Source organism: Tachysurus fulvidraco, chromosome 26 (assembly GCF_022655615.1).
Source record: "Tachysurus fulvidraco isolate hzauxx_2018 chromosome 26, HZAU_PFXX_2.0, whole genome shotgun sequence".
Classification (NCBI taxonomy): domain Eukaryota; kingdom Metazoa; phylum Chordata; class Actinopteri; order Siluriformes; family Bagridae; genus Tachysurus; species Tachysurus fulvidraco.
The window spans coordinates 11,429,741-11,450,409 of record NC_062543.1 but is presented as its reverse complement, the minus strand read 5'-3'; the positions used below and the strand labels follow the sequence as shown (position 1 = coordinate 11,450,409).

The following is a 20,669-nucleotide window of genomic DNA, read 5'->3' as shown; positions in this document are numbered from 1 at the left end:
CTGTTTATTTTTAGCAGGAAGTGAAACGATATGAAAGTAAAATTCGACCGTCAACAGTAAAGAGGATGTCCAACCGCTTTCAAAATATTAAAACAACCAATCACAGGAGGAATTTGTAAGATTGACATTCAATCTAGCCAATCAGAGGCTGAATCAAGAACCGCTCGGGTGCATGATAGGTACCGTCCCGGAAGTAGCCCAGCTCTGTAGGCTTCGGTCACCCTCCATCTTGTGGATACCGCAGCTACTGAAATAAAACACGCATAAAAGGTATGTTTACAGACTTTAACCGACACAAAGCTTGTCTGTTGCTCGTTTTATATTAACTTTATGCTTTCTTGTATCTGTGCATTACGTTAACATAAGTGGTTTTGCACAAAGCTTTGCTTAACGGTAGCTTTGGCTAAAGTTGCTAAAGCTAATTCAGTGGAGCCTAAAATAAACCGGCTGTTTTTAATGTGTTAACGAGTGTAACACACAGGTGATGCGTGTACACAGGAATAACTCTAGGATATTTATGCTGAGGTGAACACTTGTTAGCGAACTAGCTGGAAGAATTAGAAGTGAAATTGTGTTTAGTTTCTACCCCGCATTTGTTTAGCTAACAGCCGACTATATGCGCCAACGGCTGCATCACAAATCGGTCGTTGTTCACTACGTAGCTGCACTCCGTATAAATATAGCTGTTATTGGAACGCTGCCCAGGATAACGGACAGTAACGGACGTGCTGAAAGAGTTTCTTCTTGTCGTGTTTTATTGTACGCAGGGTGACAGGTTTCCGTTTGGCGGGACTCGTTAGTGAGTGAACGAAAACATGAGCACGCTGAACGTGAAAAAGCTCAAAGTGAACGAGCTGAAAGAGGAGCTGCAGCGCCGTGGCCTGGACACTCGGGGTCTCAAGGCGGATTTAGCGGACAGGCTACAGGCGGCGCTGGACGCTGAGGCCGCAGGAGAGGCAGCGGGAGCAGAAGAAGAAGCGCAGGACCTCGGTGAGGAGGAGGAGGAGGAAGAGGGAGAGGGAGAGACGCGCACTGGTGGAGGTAAAATGGTTTGTTTTCGGTTTGTGTTGTGGGCGGAGTTCAGATCAACAAAATAAAAACGGTATATGGACTTACACAGTTGTCTTTGTAAAGTAAGTGTGTGTGTGTGTGTATATATATATATATATATATATATGTGTGTGTGTGTGTGTGTGTGTGTGTTTATATATATATATATATATATATATATATATATATATATATATATGTGTGTGTGTGTGTATATACACACACACACACACACACACACACACACACACATATATATGTGTGTGTGTGTGTGTGTGTGTGTGTGTATATATATATATATATATATATATATATATATATATATATATAAAATTATAGAATATATATTATTTCTCTCATATTTATTTCTTAGATATTTATTTAATATTATATATACATAAAATTATATATGAGAAATAAGTGTATATATAAGAAACTATATATATATGTTTCTTATATACTTATTTCTCATATGTATTTCACTTATATATGTGTGTGTGTGTGTGTGTGTTTGAAGTACATCTTAAAAACTGATCATTACTAATAGCATTGCACATTCTTTTCAAATCATTTGACTTATGTTAAACAAAGGGGTGTGAGGATGTAGTGTGTCGTGAATGCATTTAAAGCTACATACTGACTACACTGTTAGCTCATTTGCGTACCTGAATGCATGTTTAGCTATTTATCTATCAAACGTTAGGCACGTTTCAGGACGAGTTAGGAAGTAGGGGAAGAATTGCACCTGTCTGTGTTTCTGATTCAGTGCTGTCTTCCAATAATAAGTAAACGTTATACCGTTGTTGACATGTCGGTATGCATCCGATCTTTAAAACCAGGCGTGACCTGTCTTGTTTCTATACCTTTCTTGACCTGTCTTGTTTCTTTTTGCTACACGAATTCTCACTTTTGTACTTTGTGGATAAAGCTCATCCATATTTGAGATTTCAACACCAGGGTCCCTTTGAACTATGTGGATGTCTTCAAGTCAACCCAAAATGTTGTTTATGTTGGTTTTCCTTTTACAGACCATTTATACTTGTACTGTCCCACTCTCAGGGTTTGCATGTAGTCACATTTGTACAGTTTGAACTAGGCTACTAGGAACACTCATGCAGCATGAATGCTGTTTAAGCAGTATGATGTGGTAAAACACTATTGCTGTTTCTATTGTTGTTTAGACCAAATATCATGCATTTGAACCTAATGTGTACTTTATCTTTCTCTAGAATTTGCTGCCGATGTGTCAGGTAACGGAGGAGATGACGAGCCTCAGTATGACAGTGGAAACAGCGACTGTCTGAGCGAGGAAAAGGAGGCGAGCGCCGAGGAAGATGACAGTAACGTGAACAACGCTGCCCGTTACGAGTCGACCGACTTCACCTCCGATGATCTGAAACCACCAACGCAAGGCTTTGACCAGCAGGTACAACAAGAGTATGACGAAGGTCAAGAAGCTGGCTGGAGCAATGAAGGGTCGGCTAAGAGCGAGGTTTCAGAGGATCCTGAGGTGAAGCAGGAGGACGAGAAGCTGGATGCAAAACCAGAGCAGATTGAGGAAGCTCAGGAGCAGCCAGAAGTCACACAGCCAGAAACAGAACAGACTGAGCAGCAGGAGCAAGTTGCCAGTGTAAAAGGTAAGACTTGTCCTAAAAGAATACACTTCACACTCCAGTGATCTGGACTTTTAGACTTAACCTTGAATAAATACCAAATATAGATTCTTGTTCCTTTTTTATTTTTTATAATCTTTTGAGTCATGGTCAATCCTTGCTGTAGATTTGTTTAAGCACAAAATGATACTTACAAGAGTTTCTGCTGCATTGGTTTGTATTGGGTTATTACGGTATTGTTATATAGTGGGTTTTTTTTGTTTTGTTTTTTTGTATTAATGGGTGACATTTTGTTTTCCTATGAAATACAAGAAGAGCCTAAGAAGGATGAGGACATGCCACAGCAGGAAGAGGCAGCAAATGACTGGATGCCTGCAGAAGGTGACAGGGCGGCGCAGGTTAAAACGGATGACGACCAACAGACATCACAGAGCCGCAAAAGACCCTACGACGATGGCCGCGGATACGGATACTATGAGCATCGTGAAGAAAGAAGGTTCTTCTCATCCCTGTATTAATCTTTTTTTGCTTTTCCTATTGGTTCTTTATCCTGTCTGGACACACGTTTCTCTAATTGTTCTGCAGAGGGCGGTCACCTCAACCCCCAGCCGAGGAAGAGGAAGAAGACTTTGATGAAAACCTTGTGGCTATAGACACCTGTGAGTACAAAGTGGAAAAGCACAGTGTCTGTTCCTTCCGATAGCTGTTGCTGGTTTACCATCTCACAGGCTGACTTTTTATTTTTTTTATACAGATAACTGTGACCTGCATTTCAAGGTGTCTCGAGACCGGTACAGCGGCTACCCGCTTACCATCGAGGGCTTTGCATATTTGTGGGCAGGTGCCCGAGCTACTTACGGTGTCTCCAAAGGACGTATATGCTACGAAATGAAGGTAATAGGGAAATTGGAAGAATGTGTTTTTTTAAAGATATTTCTTTATTTATTTGTTTGTGCGCCCTAACCAATGAAGGCATTCTTCCCTATTTAGATCACTGAGGAGATCGCTGTAAAGCACCTCCCAGCCAGCGAGCCTGATCCCCATGTTGTGAGAATCGGCTGGTCTTTGGACTCGTGTAGCACCCAGCTTGGTGAGTTGATAAGGAATCTATGTCCTTTTATTGAGTTGCGTGCTTTGTCATATCTGATATGTTGACTGTGCAGCTTGAACTGCTAGAACAGCATACAAACTCTTGATTTGTTGACTCATGATCTCAGTAGCACTACAGCAGCAAGGCTTTGGGGATCAGACTTTAGGAGTCTGTAAACTCCAAGCTTTATTCCAACGCATGCTTAGTCACAGGTTTCGTGTTTCCAGCAAAATGTTTACAGTTGACTCCTCTACCTAAAACGATTGGTTATTCCTTGAACTTGGGAATAACCTATAGGATTTTTTATTATTATGTATTTTAAAAAAAAATCATCTTGTAGGAGAGGATCCCTTCTCCTATGGCTTTGGTGGAACTGGCAAGAAGTCCTCAAACTGTAAATTCGAGGACTATGGAGAGAGGTTTGGTGAAAATGATGTCATTGGCTGCTACCTTGTGAGTGTTTATTTCAAATATATTTTAGTAGAAAGGAGGTCAGCTCAAGGTCATTCGCTCACTGTGAAGTCTTGTTTATATTTTTTCAGGACTTCGAGAGCGGAGAGCAAGTGGAGATGGCTTTCTCGAAAAACGGCAAGTGGCTCGGCCCTTGCTACCAAATCTCCCGTGAGGAGCTGGCTGGTCGTTCTCTCTTCCCACACATCCTGGTGAAGAACTGCGCCATAGAGTTCAACTTTGGACAGAAGGAGGAGCCATATTTCTCCCCTCCCGAGGGCTACACCTTTATTCAGGAGTTGGCTTTGCCAGACAGAAGCAGAGGAACCGTCGGGCCGGCTACCAAAGCAGAGTGCGAGGTATCCTCATTGTTCATTTCGGTGTTTTAAATCAACAGAGCCTCAGTGTAATAGCATTTTTAGGTTCGTCTGTGCTTAGCAAAAACTCTTAAATCATGAGAGAGGAGTTTAGGAGACTAAATAAGACAGTGTTCTTATATATATATATATATATATATATATATATATATATATATATATATATATATATATATATATACGATGATTAGTAAATGCTGTAAACCGTAATACATTATTCTCTCCTCAGATCCTAATGATGGTCGGACTGCCCGGCAGCGGAAAGACCACATGGGCCAATAAGCACTCCAAGGAGAACCCTGAAAAGAAGTTTAATATTCTGGGTACCAATGCCATAATGGACAAGATGAAGGTACGGACATGTTACATGTATTTTGTCTGCCAGCCTCCTTGTACATTTCCTCTTGGCTACATTTACATTGTTTACTCTCCAGTGTCACCCAAATGAGGATGAGGTTCTTTTCTGAATCTGGTTCCTCTATAGGTTTCTTCCTCATATCATCTCGGGGAGTTTTTCCTTGTCCCCGTTGCCTCAGTCTTGCTCATTATGGATAGATGTTATTCGGTTTCTATGCTACTGTAAAGCTGCTAAAAATGCTGTACAATTAAATTGAATTGGCTATTTATCTGCTTGTCTTTCCAGGTGATGGGACTTCGTCGCCAGAGGAACTACGCAGGACGCTGGGACGTTCTCATCTCGCAGGCCACGCAGTGCCTCAATCGCCTCATCCAGATTGCCGCCCGCAAGAAACGCAACTACATCCTGGACCAGGTACCGTAATCTCCGTCTTCGCCTCTTGCACCATTCCCAACCCCCCCCCACACACCCTACAGCTGCTCCTGATGCACATGTTCATTAATGCTCCTCTGCTCTCTCTATAGCACAGAAGCACCCATGCAGACTCATTTATAACGTAACGCCTCATTGCGTTGATGCCATATTCTCACTTGTTTTGCTTTTTTACTTGAAAACTATAAGAACAGGAAAGATTTGTAGTGGATTATGAATGTTTTTGGGTTCTACATTTTTTCTTTTTCTTTCCCTGTGCCTGTATGTGTTGTTACAAAGACATGCCACACTGTACACATAGTCCATGTCATTAGTAAGATGTTGAAAAGAAAAACAAGTAATCACAGCCTGGTGAGTAAGAAAACACCTTCTGTTGCTATGGTAATCGTAATCGTAAAAAAAAAAAAAAAAGAACAGCAACCAATATTTTCGGTGTTTGAGTAGATTTACTTGGAAGTGTTGAATGTAGTTTTTAAAATGAACCTCAAGGTAAGTGGAACTAATCGTGTTGAAGTTTCCAGGTCAGGATCTGACAAGTCATGTTAAGGTAGGTTAGGTTCAAATGGACCATCTTTGGGTCCTAAAGGAAACTGTAAGTATTAGAAGGTAGGTGATATGTGTGTGTCTGTATTGGGCATAGCAGGACCATTGAAATGTGGGTAAGTATAGGTAAGTAAGGGGACCCAGGAAAGAGTAGCCTCCCTGCATGCTGCCAGTATATAATCTAAAAAAAAAAAAGGAGTAAAAGTTCATTTGGATGATTTGAGAGAGTTCAGTTAGCATTCCAACACGTTTTCTCGGACACACGGAAGTTATTACGCGAAGGCACTGATAACTTGGTAAGACTCTGCAAATATACGACTGATTTAAACGTGTAGTTGACAACAGGGTTCTTCTGTAGAGAAAGAACTCACAGGAACTGACTCGGTTTAGTGAGACTGTTTAGATCGTAAGCGTGGCTTTCATTTGCTCAGTATGATGTAGTTTCTTATAGAAGAAGTATAAACACTAGGTTATGTAGAGAGTCAGTTTTTGGGCCCCTTTTTTTTCTTACAAAAAATGCTGTTTTGGCAAAACTCGGATTCTCTTCAGTCTTCAAGGTAAGTGAACTGCGGGGTTGTGAGAGGCAACCGTTAGTCATTCCTGGACAGAAACTTTAGCTATGAAAACAAACCAACAAAAAAAAAAAAAACTCTCACTTTCATTGTTGCAGGAATCCCAAACCCCTCCTACGGAACGCAAAGCCATAACAAAAGCAAACAACTGAACAATAACGAACAAGCTTCTACTTTTTTCTTGTCACCATTTGCTAGACAAATGTATATGGATCAGCCCAGAGACGAAAAATGCGTCCTTTTGAAGGGTTTCAACGCAAGGCTATTGTAATTTGTCCCACGGATGAGGATTTAAAAGAGCGAACATTAAAGCGAACTGATGAGGAAGGGAAGGATGTACCCGATCATGCTGTGTTAGAAATGAAAGGTAGGAATGCCATGGATATCCCAAAAAAAAAAAAAAAAAAAAGCTTCAACTACACACCCAGATCTGCTTTTTGCTGTATTTTTTTCTTTTTATTTTTAATTCTACTTTTTTTATTTATTAATTTTTCAAAATTTGGACGTACCCCCTTTGCCGCCTTTCTGTTTTGCCAGATAAAAGAGCTACCTACTTCTTTACCATCCTGTTACCTGGCCCTTTTGACCCAAGTCTCATTTCAGTACAACTTCACATCAATATGCAGCATATGTATAAGATATCCAGGGTATCAGCAGGTTATTAAAATAAAAACTGTTTATATACGGTCCTGATTTATAGGACATTTTTTTCGACTAGTCGTTTTGATCTAATTTAGTGCTCCATCTACTTCGTCACTTCAGCTTGAAGAAACCAATCGATATAATCTTCCAAAATAATATGGATTCATTCATGCTTTAGTGATCTTCTTGCAAAGATCATGTTGCTCAAGGCACCGGTTTAACAAACAAGGTGGAAAACCAGCTAACGTAGTTTTCGTGAAAGATCGCCGGAGCTACATACAGCTTCCAGACATAAGTGTTATTTTATCATTGCAAAATCCGGTTGTTTGTTGACAATCAAGTGTTTACGTTTAGCCAAGTTGCTAAACTCTTTACTTCATAACATTTACTCGTTTTATTGTATTGAGCGGAAAAAAATTAGGTATAAGTTTGTCTCCTGTTTTACTACGTTGGACGTAATTTGCATTGAGAGAGTCTCAGTTCAAACTTCTTTAGGATATCACGTCAAATTTATCTGCTTTATTGCTTGCTGGTGTGAACGTAAGGTAATCCTCATTATACGGCAAGCTGTTTTGTGTTATGCGGCATAGCAGACAGACATAAGATCAGTCAGAGCCCGGCTGTCACGACATCCGTGATTATCCTGAGCCACGGTGAAAAATCTCACGTTTTACCCCTGATAGCGAGCGCTTACAGTGGCTTTACTATTTAGATGCGTGTATCTTTCCATCACCACTCCAGAGTCTCCTCGATTAGTCAGTGCTGACATGTTTAATTTTATTCTCTTGGACTTTTTGAACCGTTTAAAACCTGCAGAAAAACGCTTAGTCTCGTTACGTTTGGACAGTGCAGACATCTGCAGATACCCTGTTATTAATTGGCTTAGATCAACACCTAAACAGTTTCTGGAATGAACTCCTATCCTAAATTAGTATCCTAAAACTCTTTTTCTGGCAACTGTCTTTTTTTATTTTTTTTATTTTTTATCATTCTCGTCTAAATTTCTATATTTTTGTTGTTTTCCCCCTTTAATCCAGGACAAGTTTTGCCTTAGTCGACTAAGGCAATATTTGTCCAAGGTTTTTCTGACTGTCCTAATACATTTCTCCTCTATCCCTTATCTTCCCCTATTTCCCCTGCTCCCTTACATAATGTTTAGTTTTTGGCTACTACTGAACTTTGCTAATGTCGATGCTCTTTATTTTCTCGACGGCACGGCCATTCTCTCCCTCACTCCGTGCCCTCTGCCATCCTTAGCCAACTACGTGCTGCCAGAGGCCGGCGAGTTCCTGGACGAGGTGATCTTCATAGAGCAGCAGCGCGAGGAGGTCGACACACTCGTCAAACAGTACAACGAGGAGGGCCGGAAGGCCGGCCCGCCAGCTGAAAAGCGCTTCGATAACCGACCCGGAGGCTTCCGCGGCCGTGGGTTCCAGCGCTATGAGCACTCGGGCACGTCACAGGGTGCACGAGGCTCGTATCAGAACCGGGGCAGCTCTGGAGGAGGTGGCTACCGTGGAGGTATTAGACCTGGTCTAAACCTGGTTTTCTGACCTGGTCTAAATTTAGACAGTTTAGCTTTTTTTTTTCCCCACCCACAATAAATAACGACAGATTTGCTGATTGGCATGAACCTGGAATGTCTGACTGTTACATAAGTGTCTTTCTGTAAACACACATTAGTAGCAGTTTGGGCAATGCTGAAATAAATGTAGTCTTTTAGTGTCTAAAAGCAATAGAATAATACCAAAAATTCTCTTTTTTTTTGGTCCTTTTTGACTTTTGGCTGTGAATAAACGCACGACCATGTGACCCAATTGAGCAGCCTAGCAGACTCGTGTTGTGTGTTTCTGTTGTTCCTAATGTAGCCTACAACCGTGGAGGCTTCAGCCAGAATCGCTGGGGAAATAACTACAGAGATTCAGGAGGCTGGGGAGGCTACAGCCGCAACCCACAACAAGGAAGCAGCTACAACCACAACCGCCAGAGCTCCTACAACAAAGGAGGGAGTGGATCCAGTGGAAGCTACAGTCAGTCACAGGTATCAGACTCAGATTTTTATTTTTTTATTTTTCCTGTAATCTGTAGTCACTTCTTTAAACTGTATTAGGTGTTTGTTTTAAACAAATGTGTTACCACAAGATTGAATCCTTTTCCTCACCTGATTGATCAGGTGTATTTTATTTATTTGTCTTTGTTTGTTTGTTCGTTTGTTTACTTTTCTTGCTTACTTACTTACTTATTTATCTTAATGTGAACGAGATAAACCGACAAGGGAAGCTGTCCTGAAGAGGGATATTCATATCCAGATGGTGACAGCACAGAATTGTATAATCCAGTGTTTTATTATAATAACTCCAAACGTGATTTCTGTTATCTTTGTACAGCCTCAGAGCTACAATCAAGGCTACAACCAAGGCAACTACAGCCAAGGATACAACTATGGAAACTACAGCCAGTACCCAAGTTACAACCAGGGTTATAGCCAGACGCCTGCTGCCACGGGCCAGACATACAACCACCAGCAACAGCAGCAGGCGCAACAGCAGCCGCAACAGCAGGCGCAACAGCAGCCGCAGAACTACAACCAGCAGTACCAGCAGGTCAGCTACAGCAACTCTTACTATTAAAAGTCATGATAATTAGATATGCTCCATCAGACTCCTTTATTGTGTTTGTAATAGATTTGTGTTAATGTGGTCACAAGCAACAAACATAACAAACTATATACAGAACTTTATCGTTGCGTGCATTTTGTGTGTTTATCGAGGTCGATGCATTTGTCTCTTACAGTACGCTCAGCAGTGGCAGCAGTATTACCAGAACCAGAGCCAATGGAACCAGTACTACAACCAGTACGGAAATTATGGCAACTACCAGCAGGGCCAGGGCTCGCAGCAGTAGCCATATTTCCCTGTGGTGCTTCCATATCATTCCATCAGCTCTGTTTTACAGCCCGGTGTCTTTTTTTTTTTTTTGTTTTGTTTTGTTTTGTTTTGTTTTTATTAGTCTCCTCACCATCAGTCTTCCTTTTCTCTCAAGACGACTCCCCACGTGCTAAAAGTTTGCTTTTGCTCTCCAACTGCTTCAGTTTTACACATTGATGCATCGATAAGTAGCGACGTGTAAAGTAGTTTGCTTTCAGATCTCGCACGCACAGATTCACACTCGAACGCTTCGTAATGGCCACCTATATACTTTTAAATCATTTCAATTCTTATGGCAGAAATCTGCATCGCTTATTTTTATGTCTTCTAATAATATTTTTTCGAGAGGGGAACTAGATTTCAGGTAGCCGTGTTTCAAAACCTTTAACTTTCAGAACGCAATTATACCTAATACCGATGAATAAATTCCAGTAAATTTAAAGACCCTAATTTTTCAGAAGTTAAATAAAAACAAAAAAATCATAACCAGTGATGTCAACCTGGATAACATTTTATACCATTCTTACATGTCTTACTAGTTTCATGTTTTTTCTCCTTGTATCTACAATTTAGTGAGCACTATGTGGTTGTAAGTTTTTATACCTTGTACCATGTTTGTAAAACTGTATTGGCATGTTGGGGTTTGTTTTGTTTCGTTTTTTTGGTTGTTTGATCAAAGCTCATTTTTTTGTATTTGAGAATATAATATGAAACAAAAAACATCTTGAGTTTTGTCGTCTTTTCCGGTTACAGAAGTTTGGCTTCCGACTTAAGTTGACAAAATATCAGCGACCCATTTGTTATGCTTTTAGAATTTGAGAACTACTCATAAGCAAATAGACACTTCACTTCATGCCCTCTTTACCAAAGTTTAGAGTACGTCATATTACCTTAATGTGTAGCTCATACATAAATATTTGTTAATGACCAATCTCGACAGACATCGGTGGGGTTTTTCTTGTTCTTCTCTATGTTAATGTAGGTTTTCTGGTTCCAAAAATGTTTTGTGTGGTGAATTGCCCTGTGTGTGGTGTGTTGCAATGAACGGTGATTTCTTGCCCCATGTGTTCTCAGAATTGGCTCCAGATCCAGTGAAACTCTAACCTGGATAAAGCCAATAACGCATAAAACATGAGCAATGGAGAAAGTAATGAAAAAAGTTTGCTTCTAGCAGCAGATTGTGTCTAATTTTGACAAAGTGAATTCAAATATTTCTTTATTAGCAGTCGGTGTTGAGGGATTTCACCATATTTCAGGTCAAAATGGCCTGAACTTAACTTATATAATAGAAATATTAAGTGGGAATTTCAATTGCAACAAAAGTAAATGTGGTTTTATGTGCAGTTGAGAAAATGAGCCAGAAACAAAGTTTAGGTTTGCAAAACAAAACGGCCATTTTGACCCGAACAGAAGGGGTTAAATGAGCCTAAATATTAAAAATGTATAAACATTTTTTTTGTGTGTGTGTTTAATTATACTGGCAATAAAACATTATAGTCATCTATAATTGGTTAAAATTGTATGTAATTAAATTAATAATAAAAAATATATATGAAGGAGAACCGGAAGTGCTCTCGTGAGCGTGCGGCGTCTTCCCTCTCGCATCGAAAATGATTCCGCGTCATTTCAAGATGGCGCCTTTCTAGTATTAGTTTGATTTAAAGCAGTATTTCACATCCTTCTTACCCGTTAGGACAAAGAAACGCAACTTCAGTAAGTTAACACACTTGATTTACTGCATTATCTTAAACTGGAACGTGACTAATTAGTGGTTAAAGCGGTTTACTCTTAAAACTGAACAATAACACAGCATTAGCAATAGCATTGCCAAGGTAGCTGTGACAACCGGCTTTAAGGTGAAATAATCTGTTATTTTATTTATTTGCTTTTACAAATACCGACGGAAGACGTGTAGAATGTGAATAAACACGCACACAACGCGTTAGGACGCTGCGTTCAGAAAAGAGGTTTCAGGTCCTGAATTATTGTTTGTGTTGAGATTGTGTTGTCAGTCATTTTATAGACAAAAGGGGCGGAGCTTAAAAAACACATTCATTAGAGAGGGTATTTTCGATGGTCGGTTTGAACAAAACCTCAACACAAAACAGTTTGTCTCTGGACGGGACATTGTCCTCAATCATGACCCTTAAAATGTCTGGGCTTGAGCCGAACTGTTTTATATGGGAGCAACATTACAAATGATAAAGGAGTCCAAAAAGGTAACAAACACTAAATAAACAACACCAGTCATAATCTCTCTCTCTCTCTTACACACACATTAATAACTGGAAATTGAACAAATACTTTGTATTTGGTTAAAATGTGGTCAGTGATCCTGATGAAACAGTTTTCTTTTTTCTGGGTTGCTGGGGGGGGGGGGGGTCACTCTTGCCTGTCTTCAAAACTTGAGAGCCCCGACTACAAACTTTTACAAGGCTGTTAATTTAATTCCTCTTTTTTTAAACGAATTGTATTGCTCGATTCACTTATTTATTTGTGTATATCTTACTATTTCAAGATTTGAGTAATATGGCATTGCATTTGGTCATCTGTTATCATTTGTTAGTGGAACAATTACAAATAAATTTAAATAAATAGATAGATAGATAGATAGATAGATAGATAAATAAAATGCTATGTGCCGGTAAAGTCGTGCATGCCGAAAGTCATTGCAAACATTTCAGTGTAACGTGGGAAATACACGACTACCAGTTAAGCCTTTTTTTGACTAAACACAGAAAACATTCCACTTCGGTAGGAAGTATAACGTTAATGTGAATGTTTACTTTGTAAACAATTGTATGGAGAATTTCCAGTTAAAGCATTTCTTCCGTGGAAAATAAATGAGCTGCTTAGCTGCGTGATGGTCGATAGCGATGCTCTCTTTTTATTAACGTGGTCTTTGTTTACAGAACGTATTGTGAACGTCCAGGATTTCAGGATGGAGTCCATCTCTGGAGAAAAGCAGCAGCGCTCCAGCATGGCATCCCAGTTTTTCACCGAGACAGAGGATGCGTCTATCGATATGACCACTAACGAAAAGGTGCCTATACTTTATTCCAAGATTTGCGTAAATCTCGGACTAGATTAAAGATCGAGTGGAAAATTATAATTGTGAATATTAATATCATCTGTCACAAGTCATTCAGGTGGGAGTTTTACATCAATTTTGCTTTTCTCCTCATCACCCAAGTGATTTGATTGTTACATTTATTTTGGCACCCTAGGTCGTGGACCTTCTGAACCAGGCTGCTTTAATGGCCACCGACGATAAACTCACTGCTCTTAAGCAGGTAAACTGATTTCTAATAGACTGACGATTGATGTTAATGATCGAACATTTTGTCCTCAGGCTCATCGTGTGTATTTGTTTTGAGTAACAGGTGCAAGAGTTGATTATTAATAAGGATCCTTCTCTGCTTGACAATTACTTGGATGTAAGTACATTCTTACCGTCTCTGCATTGAAACTCAGATACAGTCGGGACCTCTGCGGCACTAAGTTCAAACTATTCTGTTGTATTTTGTCAACAGGAGATGCTAGCATTTCAGAACGATAAATCAATCGAAGTGAGGAAATTTGTTATTGGCTTCATCGAAGAAGCGTGGTAAGATTCAAAAGCTCGACTTGTCACTTTTCTTCATTATACTTATTATTAGTGTTTATAAAGTAAAAAAAATTTTTTCCCTTGTTTTGATCCAGTAAAAGAGACAACGAGCTGCTGCTGAAGCTGTTGGGGAATTTAAACATAATGTTAAAAGACGACAGCGTCAACGTTGTGAAGAAGGCCATCCTGACTCTCACTCATCTTTACAAAGTGACACTGCAGGTATGCATCATTTTCCTTGGAGTATACTTAAAAAAATAAATAAATAAAAGTGAGTCTTTAATTGTAACCCGTAATGTTCTGGTTTGTGTCACCAGTGGCTGCTGCGGACAAAGAGCATTTCGGACGTGCAGGAGGGATGCTGGGACATGGTGACCCAGATGAAGGGAGATGTTTTGGCTCTGCTCGACTCCGACAACGACGGCGTTCGCACACACGCCATCAAATTCACAGAGTCGCTCATCATCACTCTGTCACCGCGCACGTCCGATTCGGACGTCCCCAAGAAGCAAGAAGGGGACATCAGCCTGGACAAAGTTCCAAAGGATCATTCGTACATTCGCTACGGTGGGTGGAGCCGGACTGGATGATGATGACATATAACATCATCACATAGGTTTTCAGTTTTTACATTACATCGTTTTTAAACCGCCAAAAAACTTGACCTGTTCAAAATGCGATAAATAGAAGCACAACAACTAGTGGATTATTTTTGGCTTCTCCTTCTTCAGTTCATTCATGTTTTATTTTTTTCTCTCAGATGTCCTGTGTGAAGAGGGAAAGTCTGCTCTGGAGCAGCTCCTGAAGTTCATGGTTCACCCGGCAATCTCCAGCATTAACCTGACCACAGCTCTAGGCTCACTGGCTACGCTAGCCAGACAGAGACCCATGTTCATGTCCGAGGTCATACAAGCTTACGAGACTCTACACGGTAAGTGATCAGGTCTGAGTATGGGGCCTAGGTCAGTTAGGTTTACTCGGGCAAAGCAGTAGATTATTTCAAACTAGTTCATTTACTGACAAACAGTTGCAGAAAAAAGCGACACTGTGTCAAACATTTCCTTAAATCTCTACAACCTCTACAACCAATTACTATTAAACTATATTTCTCGCCAAGCACCCTGCTGTATCTTTTGTAAATATATTGTTCTCACCCTTCCTAGCAAACCTCCCCCCGACTCTTGCCAAGTCTCAGGTGAGCAGCGTACGCAAGAGCCTTAAGCTGCATCTGGTGGCTGTGCTGCGGCACCAGAGCAGCGTAGACTTCCACAGCCAGATCTCCACACTCCTGCTAGACCTGGGGATGGCCCAGAACGAGATCGCCCGCTGCATGCCTGCCGCCGCACAGGTACGCAAGAGACCACGGCACGAGCCTTACAGCGAGGGCAAGAGGATCAAAATAGGTATGTGGAGAGACATACTGTCCAGTGTCAGTTTAAACCCTCATGACATTGCTGTACTGATAAAAGCTTTCTAGCGTGACTTTTTCTGTGCCATCTTCACCCCGAAAATGATTAACATTCCTGCTTGTATTAGAACCCACTGAGGATGACGACGATAAGGAGGAGCCGGCACCCGTCATTGCCCCCAAGCCTCTGGCCACCACAGGCACGCAGTCTGCTATAGATCTCACCGCCGAGTTCTTGCTGCCTCTGCTCTCACCAGAGAACGTAGCCAACCTGGTAAACACTTTGCTCAGGGATACTTAAGTACACAGATTTGGAAATACTGAAGTATGAACGCTCATCGGGTCATTACATTTCCTGCTTCAGGTGCTTATTAGCATGGTTTACCTGCCGGACAACATGCCAGCCTCCTTCCAAGCTACTTACACACCTGTGGAGTCGGCAGGCACGGATTCCCAAATCAAACATCTGGCCAGGCTCATGGCCACACAGATGACCTCAAGTGGACTTGGCCCAGGTCTGGAGATTTATTTTGTTTTATTATATACATATATTTCTACACGTTTTAAGCACACGTACATACACACTTTACAGCTCTCATTTATTAACAGTATAATCTGCACTTAAACTAATCCATTCTGCAAATTTAAAGGGATCTGAGAGACAAAATGCCCTCATCTCCCTCTCTAACCTTCAGGTCTGGAGCAGTGCAAAGCCAGAGATGAAGAAGGGAAGGAAGGAGAGGCCGAGTCTGCCGTGGCCGAGACCAGTTCTAAAGATCCCATCATCATCCGGAAAGTGTCGGCGGTGTCTCTGGGTCAGGCCATCTCTGTAGTGGGGGCCTACAAGACCGAAGCCACCGAGGAGACTCCTCAGGCCAAGAAACTTCCAGAACCCATTCTGCCTTCTACACAGCCAAAGTACAAACCTTGTACTGAAACACAGAGCTTGTAATATGTCTTCCTTATTGTTATTTTAACATTTTTTAAAATTTCTCCTCTTTTTTTTTTTTTTGCGATCAGAGCTCCTGGGAGCAGCGGACGAAAGAAAGTCTTCCGGCTGGCCGACGTGGTCCAGCCCTTGTCCGAAGCCCAACTGGACAAGCTAACCAGCATGGCCGTCAGACGCATCCTCCAAGCGGAAAAGGCCATCGCAAGAAGCGGGATGTCCCACGTAAGCAGACGCACCAATCTCAGAGTCCCATCTTTTATACAGACTCTATACACATCAAGCATAGGTTGACAGATTAGATATTAGATGAGACGATTGATTGATTGATAGACAATTCCGATGTCTACCAGGTTCGCGTGAAACTGCTAGCAAGATTGATCACCCAGTTCAAGGGTGCGATGAAGGACGACATGCTGCGTTTCATCCTGGAGGATATCCGGAGCCGCATCGACCTGGCGTTCGCTCTTCTCTATCAGGAGTACAACCAGTACCTGAGCCAGCTGCCGTCCGGATCGCTGGAAAGCTACGAGCACAGCTTGTTCACTCTGCTCTCGGGCCTACAGGAGCGGCCTGAACAGAGAGACGGGTGAATCTCAATATTGTAGTTCCATAAACCTCACAAACCATTCGAAATGATTTCAGTGTGCAGCATTAGAAACCATAAGGGTGCATGTGGTCTCTAACATGATGATTACATCCAGATGATTTCTTTACTGACATAATTATGTCTCATGGGTTTTTGCTGTGTGCGCCGTTCAGCCCATTTAAATCAAACCTGCTTGTATTTATCTCAATTTTTTATTTCAGGCTGTTCAATAAGCTGGTGCTTGAGGCTCCTCTGATCACAGAATCAGCCCTGGAGGTGATCCGGCGCTACTGTGAGGATGAGGTGAGGCACACAAGCATTCCAGTACATCCATGCAGTCATGCAGTGGGTTTATCGAATCTGCTCATGCTTTTATCGTCTCACGGTATTTTGTAACAAGTGTTTATAGGCTACATAGAGAAAAGCTCACTGTATAGAAAATCTGTCCGCGGTTCACATCTGCCATACGATTCCGTTTGTACGTTGTTACTATAGAAATGACAGTGGATTAGAATAAGTGCATTAAACAAAACCAGTGAATTTCACCTCCGCTCCTTCCGACCAATCGGATTTAAGCGTTCGACACACGTCAAGTTAATTAATTTGCTGAAAGGAATGAAAAGTAGAATAAAGAACAGGCTATCGTTAAATGAAAGTGTGTGTGTGTGTGTGTGTGTGTGTGTGGTTGCAGTCTCGTGTTTACCTCGGCATGCCCACTCTGAAAGATCTCATCCTGAAGCGTCCTTCCAGACAGTTCCAGTACCTTCACGTTCTCCTGGATCTCAGCTCTCACGAGAAAGAAAAAGTCTTTTTTTTTTTTTCTTTGTACCTATACATTTTCCTCCTCCTGCGTATCATCTCCTTTCCATTTCCTTGCCGCAGTGTCCGTGTAACAAATCTGCATCTGTTTGTCAAAGGTCCGCTCAGCCGCTCTGAACATCATCAAATGGATGTATGAGAAGGACCACCTGCGAGACTACATCGAAAAGTTTGCTCTGAACTACATGCAGCTGCTCGTCCACCCGAACCCACCATCGCTTCTGTTCGGGGTTGGAGAGGACACAGGTTCGAAAAAAGCGTCTTTGATTATCAGTTACTTAAAAAAAACAAAAACATGTAGGTTAGGTGCCTTAAATGTTGGTTGCCATTCAGAAATATTGGAACTATGTTCTAACATTGTTGTGCTCAGAGGTGGCTGCTCCCTGGACGGAGGAGACGGTGAGACAGTGTTTGTACCTCTACCTCTCCCTCCTTCCTCTCAATCACCGCTTGGTCCACGAGTTAGCCGCCGTCTACACCGAAGCCATCGCTGACATCAAGCGTAGCGTGCTCCGCGTCATCGAGCAGCCTGTAAGACTAAAATCACTTTCCAGTGTAGACTCTCGTCGTGTCTCTGGTTTTGCTTAAACATCTCCGTGTGATACAAACTTGTACATTTGCACCAAATGATAATTTACTACTTGTAATCTTCAGATCAGGGGAATGGGCATGAACTCTCCTGATCTGCTGCTGCTTGTTGAAAACTGTCCCAAGGGAGCAGAGACTTTGGTCACTCGCTGTCTGCACATATTGACTGATAAAGGTGCATATCATGTCATTCGGATGTCTTTTGACACAAACGGTTTGTTTACCTTAGCAGCCATGGACTTACTTTGCGTCTTATCCTCTGTCTTGCTGCAGTCCCTCCGTCTCCAGATCTGGTGGAGCGTGTACGAGATCTCTATCACAAACGAGTGCCAGATGTGCGCTTCCTCATCCCGGTCATCAACGGCTTGGAAAAGGTCCGTCGTCTTCCATGTTTACATTTTACTCTCTCTGTAACTGATGTGTTATGGATTATAGGAGTGCATCGTTTAATAGCACTTTAACTGCATTTAACAGAAAGAGGTGATCCAGGCTTTACCCAAACTCATCAAGCTCAACCCTATAGTAGTCAAGGAGGTCTTCAATCGCCTGCTGGGCACGCAACACAGTAAGGATCCATTACAGTCGTCTTTTTAATATTTAATATTTAAACCTGACTGATATCTGACTTGCATTTATTTTACTTTTCATTTAAAAGTTTCGATTGCTCATGTTAACCAAGAAGCAATGTTGCTCCAAGAGGTGCCAACATTTATGCATACAAGCAGTTTGAGATCTCGGATAGCTTTCGGTAGTGTAAATCTTCTCGAAACCTTTATAATAATCTTGTGCGTACTCTTCAGGTGAAGGAAGTTCCTCCGTGTCTCCGCTGACTCCCGGTGAACTCCTCATCGCTCTCCATAACATCGACTCCACCAAGTGTGACATGAAGTCCATCATCAAAGGTTAGTGCTTTAGACGAGCCTCGTTTTCAGGGTACGGTACTCAGACGAGCAAGTACAAGTAGTTTGCGCTTGTTTAAAAAACCTGTAGGCGTTCATGACTTTCTTTACATCTCTAACCATCGAACCTGTAGCTACGAACCTGTGCTTCGGCGAGAAGAACGTGTACACATCAGAGGTGCTGGCTGTGGTGATGCAGCAGCTAATGGAGCAGAGTCCTCTTCCTATGCTGCTCATGCGAACCGTCATCCAATCACTTACAATGTACCCTCGCCTAGGCGGCTTCGTCATGAACATCCTCTCTCGCCTGATCCCCAAGCAGGTGCGTCGCTCGCTTTGAGACTAATGTCCTTATGGCTTAATAATGAGACAATGCAAGCATTTAAATTTTATCATCATGATTAGTATTTCCACTTACTTTAATTATTAAAAGCTTAGTCTATGATGTTGATGTGTATAGGTGTGGAAGTACCCCAAGGTGTGGGAAGGTTTTGTGAAGTGCTGCCAGCGCACCAAGCCGCAATCGTACACCGTTCTGCTGCAACTGCCTTCTGCTCAGCTATCCAGCGTGTTCGAGCGCTGTCCAGAGATGAGAGATCCTCTCCTACAGCATGTGCGCTCCTTCACCCCACACCAGGTAAAGAAACATCACCATCCAAAGTCCTGCTATGATCTGTATTCTATTTTAGTAGTAAGATTTGTTCACTTTGTATTTTTGTGTGTGTGTATATAGCAAGCCCACATTCCATCATCCATCATGGCTATTTTGGAAGCTAACATCAGGATACCAGAGCCAGAACCACCCCAGCATGAACCTGAACACATGAAAGTGCAGGAAGAAAGAGAGGTCTGACTTGTAAATGCAGTATAATAACTACTAATAATAAAATGTCTCAGGAAAGTGCAATTAAAGTACTATTTTATCCTTTAGATACACTCCCAGCCATTTGTGAGGCCCATAACGCAAGTGGAAACTCCAGCTCCCGTTGTAGTAGCTCCTACTGAACTTGTACCTTCTGAGTCAATAGCCAGAAAGGAGGAAATGGAGGAGCCTATGGAGGAAGGAGAGGCAGGTAACGAAGGTCTAGAGATCGCCACCGAAGCAGCAACACAAGTAAGAATTTGTATGCGTATATAACTGGTGCTTTTGTCCGTATTCTCAACTGATAATTATGTTACCCTCGTGTCAGTATGGTGTATTCACGGCCTAACCATAACTTATAATGATGGCAGGTTGAAGTACTTGTAAATGAATCCGGAGCCACCAGCGTTTCCCAGGCAAAGGCTGAGGAACCAATGGAGACGAGTATCGCTGAGCCTGCTGAAGACCACCCCCAAGAAGTGGTGGAGGACAGTGGAGCAGAACCTGAGATGCAAGCAAACGATCCTGAATAAAACAAGCATAAACACAATCCAAGTGCATCATATTTGTGTATTGAGTTTAAGATTTAGAACCAATGATGGAAGTTATCCTTTATTCTGATTACTTTGATGGTTTCCTCAGTTCTCTACTGTTGTAGAAAAAAATATCGCTTTTGTACGTCATCCACAAAAGGTTATGTCTCAATAATAAAGAACTCCCTGTATACAGTTATCTTTTGTCCAAGTATTTATTTTGATGATTAAATATGAACCTAAAAACTTTAACAGCTCCAATGTGAAGGAAGATGCAATGTTCCCTTTTGCCTTTGTTTACTTTATTGTAGTGATGGTATATTCCTCTTTGTCTCATATTAAGTCGACATGTTTGTAATAAACT

The 20,669-nt window shown here is 41.6% G+C and overlaps 2 protein-coding genes across 5 annotated transcripts; both read left to right on the top strand.

Annotated features, from left to right (window-relative positions):
* The first annotated feature begins 127 nt into the window (after nucleotides 1-127).
* hnrnpul1l (heterogeneous nuclear ribonucleoprotein U-like 1 like) lies at nucleotides 128-10,776 on the top strand. Of its 3 annotated transcripts, none has more exons than XM_047809226.1 (16): nucleotides 128-270; nucleotides 768-1,041; nucleotides 2,280-2,687; nucleotides 2,979-3,159; nucleotides 3,249-3,322; nucleotides 3,418-3,557; nucleotides 3,654-3,753; nucleotides 4,094-4,206; nucleotides 4,296-4,562; nucleotides 4,810-4,932; nucleotides 5,224-5,352; nucleotides 6,684-6,852; nucleotides 8,385-8,648; nucleotides 8,996-9,168; nucleotides 9,515-9,730; nucleotides 9,921-10,776. In XM_047809226.1, exons 2-16 carry the CDS (start codon nucleotides 816-818, stop codon nucleotides 10,029-10,031), a joined length of 2,694 nt encoding a protein of 897 aa, XP_047665182.1. In that variant the 5' UTR covers nucleotides 128-270; nucleotides 768-815; the 3' UTR covers nucleotides 10,032-10,776. The 3 variants fall into 3 exon arrangements, with proteins under 3 accessions (XP_047665182.1, XP_047665183.1, XP_047665181.1); XM_047809227.1 differs by having other exon boundaries at nucleotides 129-270; nucleotides 768-990; nucleotides 2,976-3,159; XM_047809225.1 differs by having other exon boundaries at nucleotides 129-270; nucleotides 2,976-3,159.
* An 835-nt stretch (nucleotides 10,777-11,611) lies between these two features.
* sympk (symplekin) lies at nucleotides 11,612-20,504 on the top strand. Of its 2 annotated transcripts, none has more exons than XM_027178777.2 (27): nucleotides 11,612-11,767; nucleotides 12,967-13,097; nucleotides 13,282-13,347; nucleotides 13,438-13,491; nucleotides 13,588-13,661; nucleotides 13,757-13,883; nucleotides 13,979-14,228; nucleotides 14,422-14,592; nucleotides 14,825-15,064; nucleotides 15,198-15,343; nucleotides 15,434-15,584; nucleotides 15,765-15,987; nucleotides 16,090-16,240; nucleotides 16,369-16,604; nucleotides 16,826-16,907; nucleotides 17,296-17,409; nucleotides 17,522-17,669; nucleotides 17,794-17,954; nucleotides 18,078-18,186; nucleotides 18,285-18,385; nucleotides 18,486-18,576; nucleotides 18,812-18,913; nucleotides 19,045-19,232; nucleotides 19,371-19,547; nucleotides 19,644-19,757; nucleotides 19,842-20,024; nucleotides 20,144-20,504. In XM_027178777.2, the coding sequence occupies exons 2-27, from the start codon at nucleotides 12,996-12,998 to the stop codon at nucleotides 20,303-20,305; spliced, it is 3,723 nt and encodes a 1,240-aa protein (XP_027034578.2). In that variant the 5' UTR covers nucleotides 11,612-11,767; nucleotides 12,967-12,995; the 3' UTR covers nucleotides 20,306-20,504. The 2 variants fall into 2 exon arrangements, with proteins under 2 accessions (XP_027034578.2, XP_027034579.2); XM_027178778.2 differs by having other exon boundaries at nucleotides 11,624-11,767; nucleotides 12,987-13,097.
* Nucleotides 20,505-20,669: the final 165 nt, after the last annotated feature.

What these genes read in the sequence shown, in the direction of transcription:
- hnrnpul1l (XM_047809225.1), top strand. Translation starts at nt 816, where the DNA reads ATGAGCACGCTGAACGTGAAAAAGCTCAAAGTGAACGAGCTGAAAGAG. An exon ending in GTATATGCTACGAAATGAAG is followed by an intron (nt 3,558 to 3,653) that starts GTAATAGGGAAA and finishes TTCCCTATTTAG; the next exon opens with ATCACTGAGGAGATCGCTGT. An exon ending in ATGTCATTGGCTGCTACCTT is followed by an intron (nt 4,207 to 4,295) that starts GTGAGTGTTTAT and finishes ATATTTTTTCAG; the next exon opens with GACTTCGAGAGCGGAGAGCA.
- sympk (XM_027178777.2), top strand. Translation starts at nt 12,996, where the DNA reads ATGGAGTCCATCTCTGGAGAAAAGCAGCAGCGCTCCAGCATGGCATCC. An exon ending in GGGCAAGAGGATCAAAATAG is followed by an intron (nt 15,065 to 15,197) that starts GTATGTGGAGAG and finishes TGCTTGTATTAG; the next exon opens with AACCCACTGAGGATGACGAC. An exon ending in CAGAGAACGTAGCCAACCTG is followed by an intron (nt 15,344 to 15,433) that starts GTAAACACTTTG and finishes TTCCTGCTTCAG; the next exon opens with GTGCTTATTAGCATGGTTTA.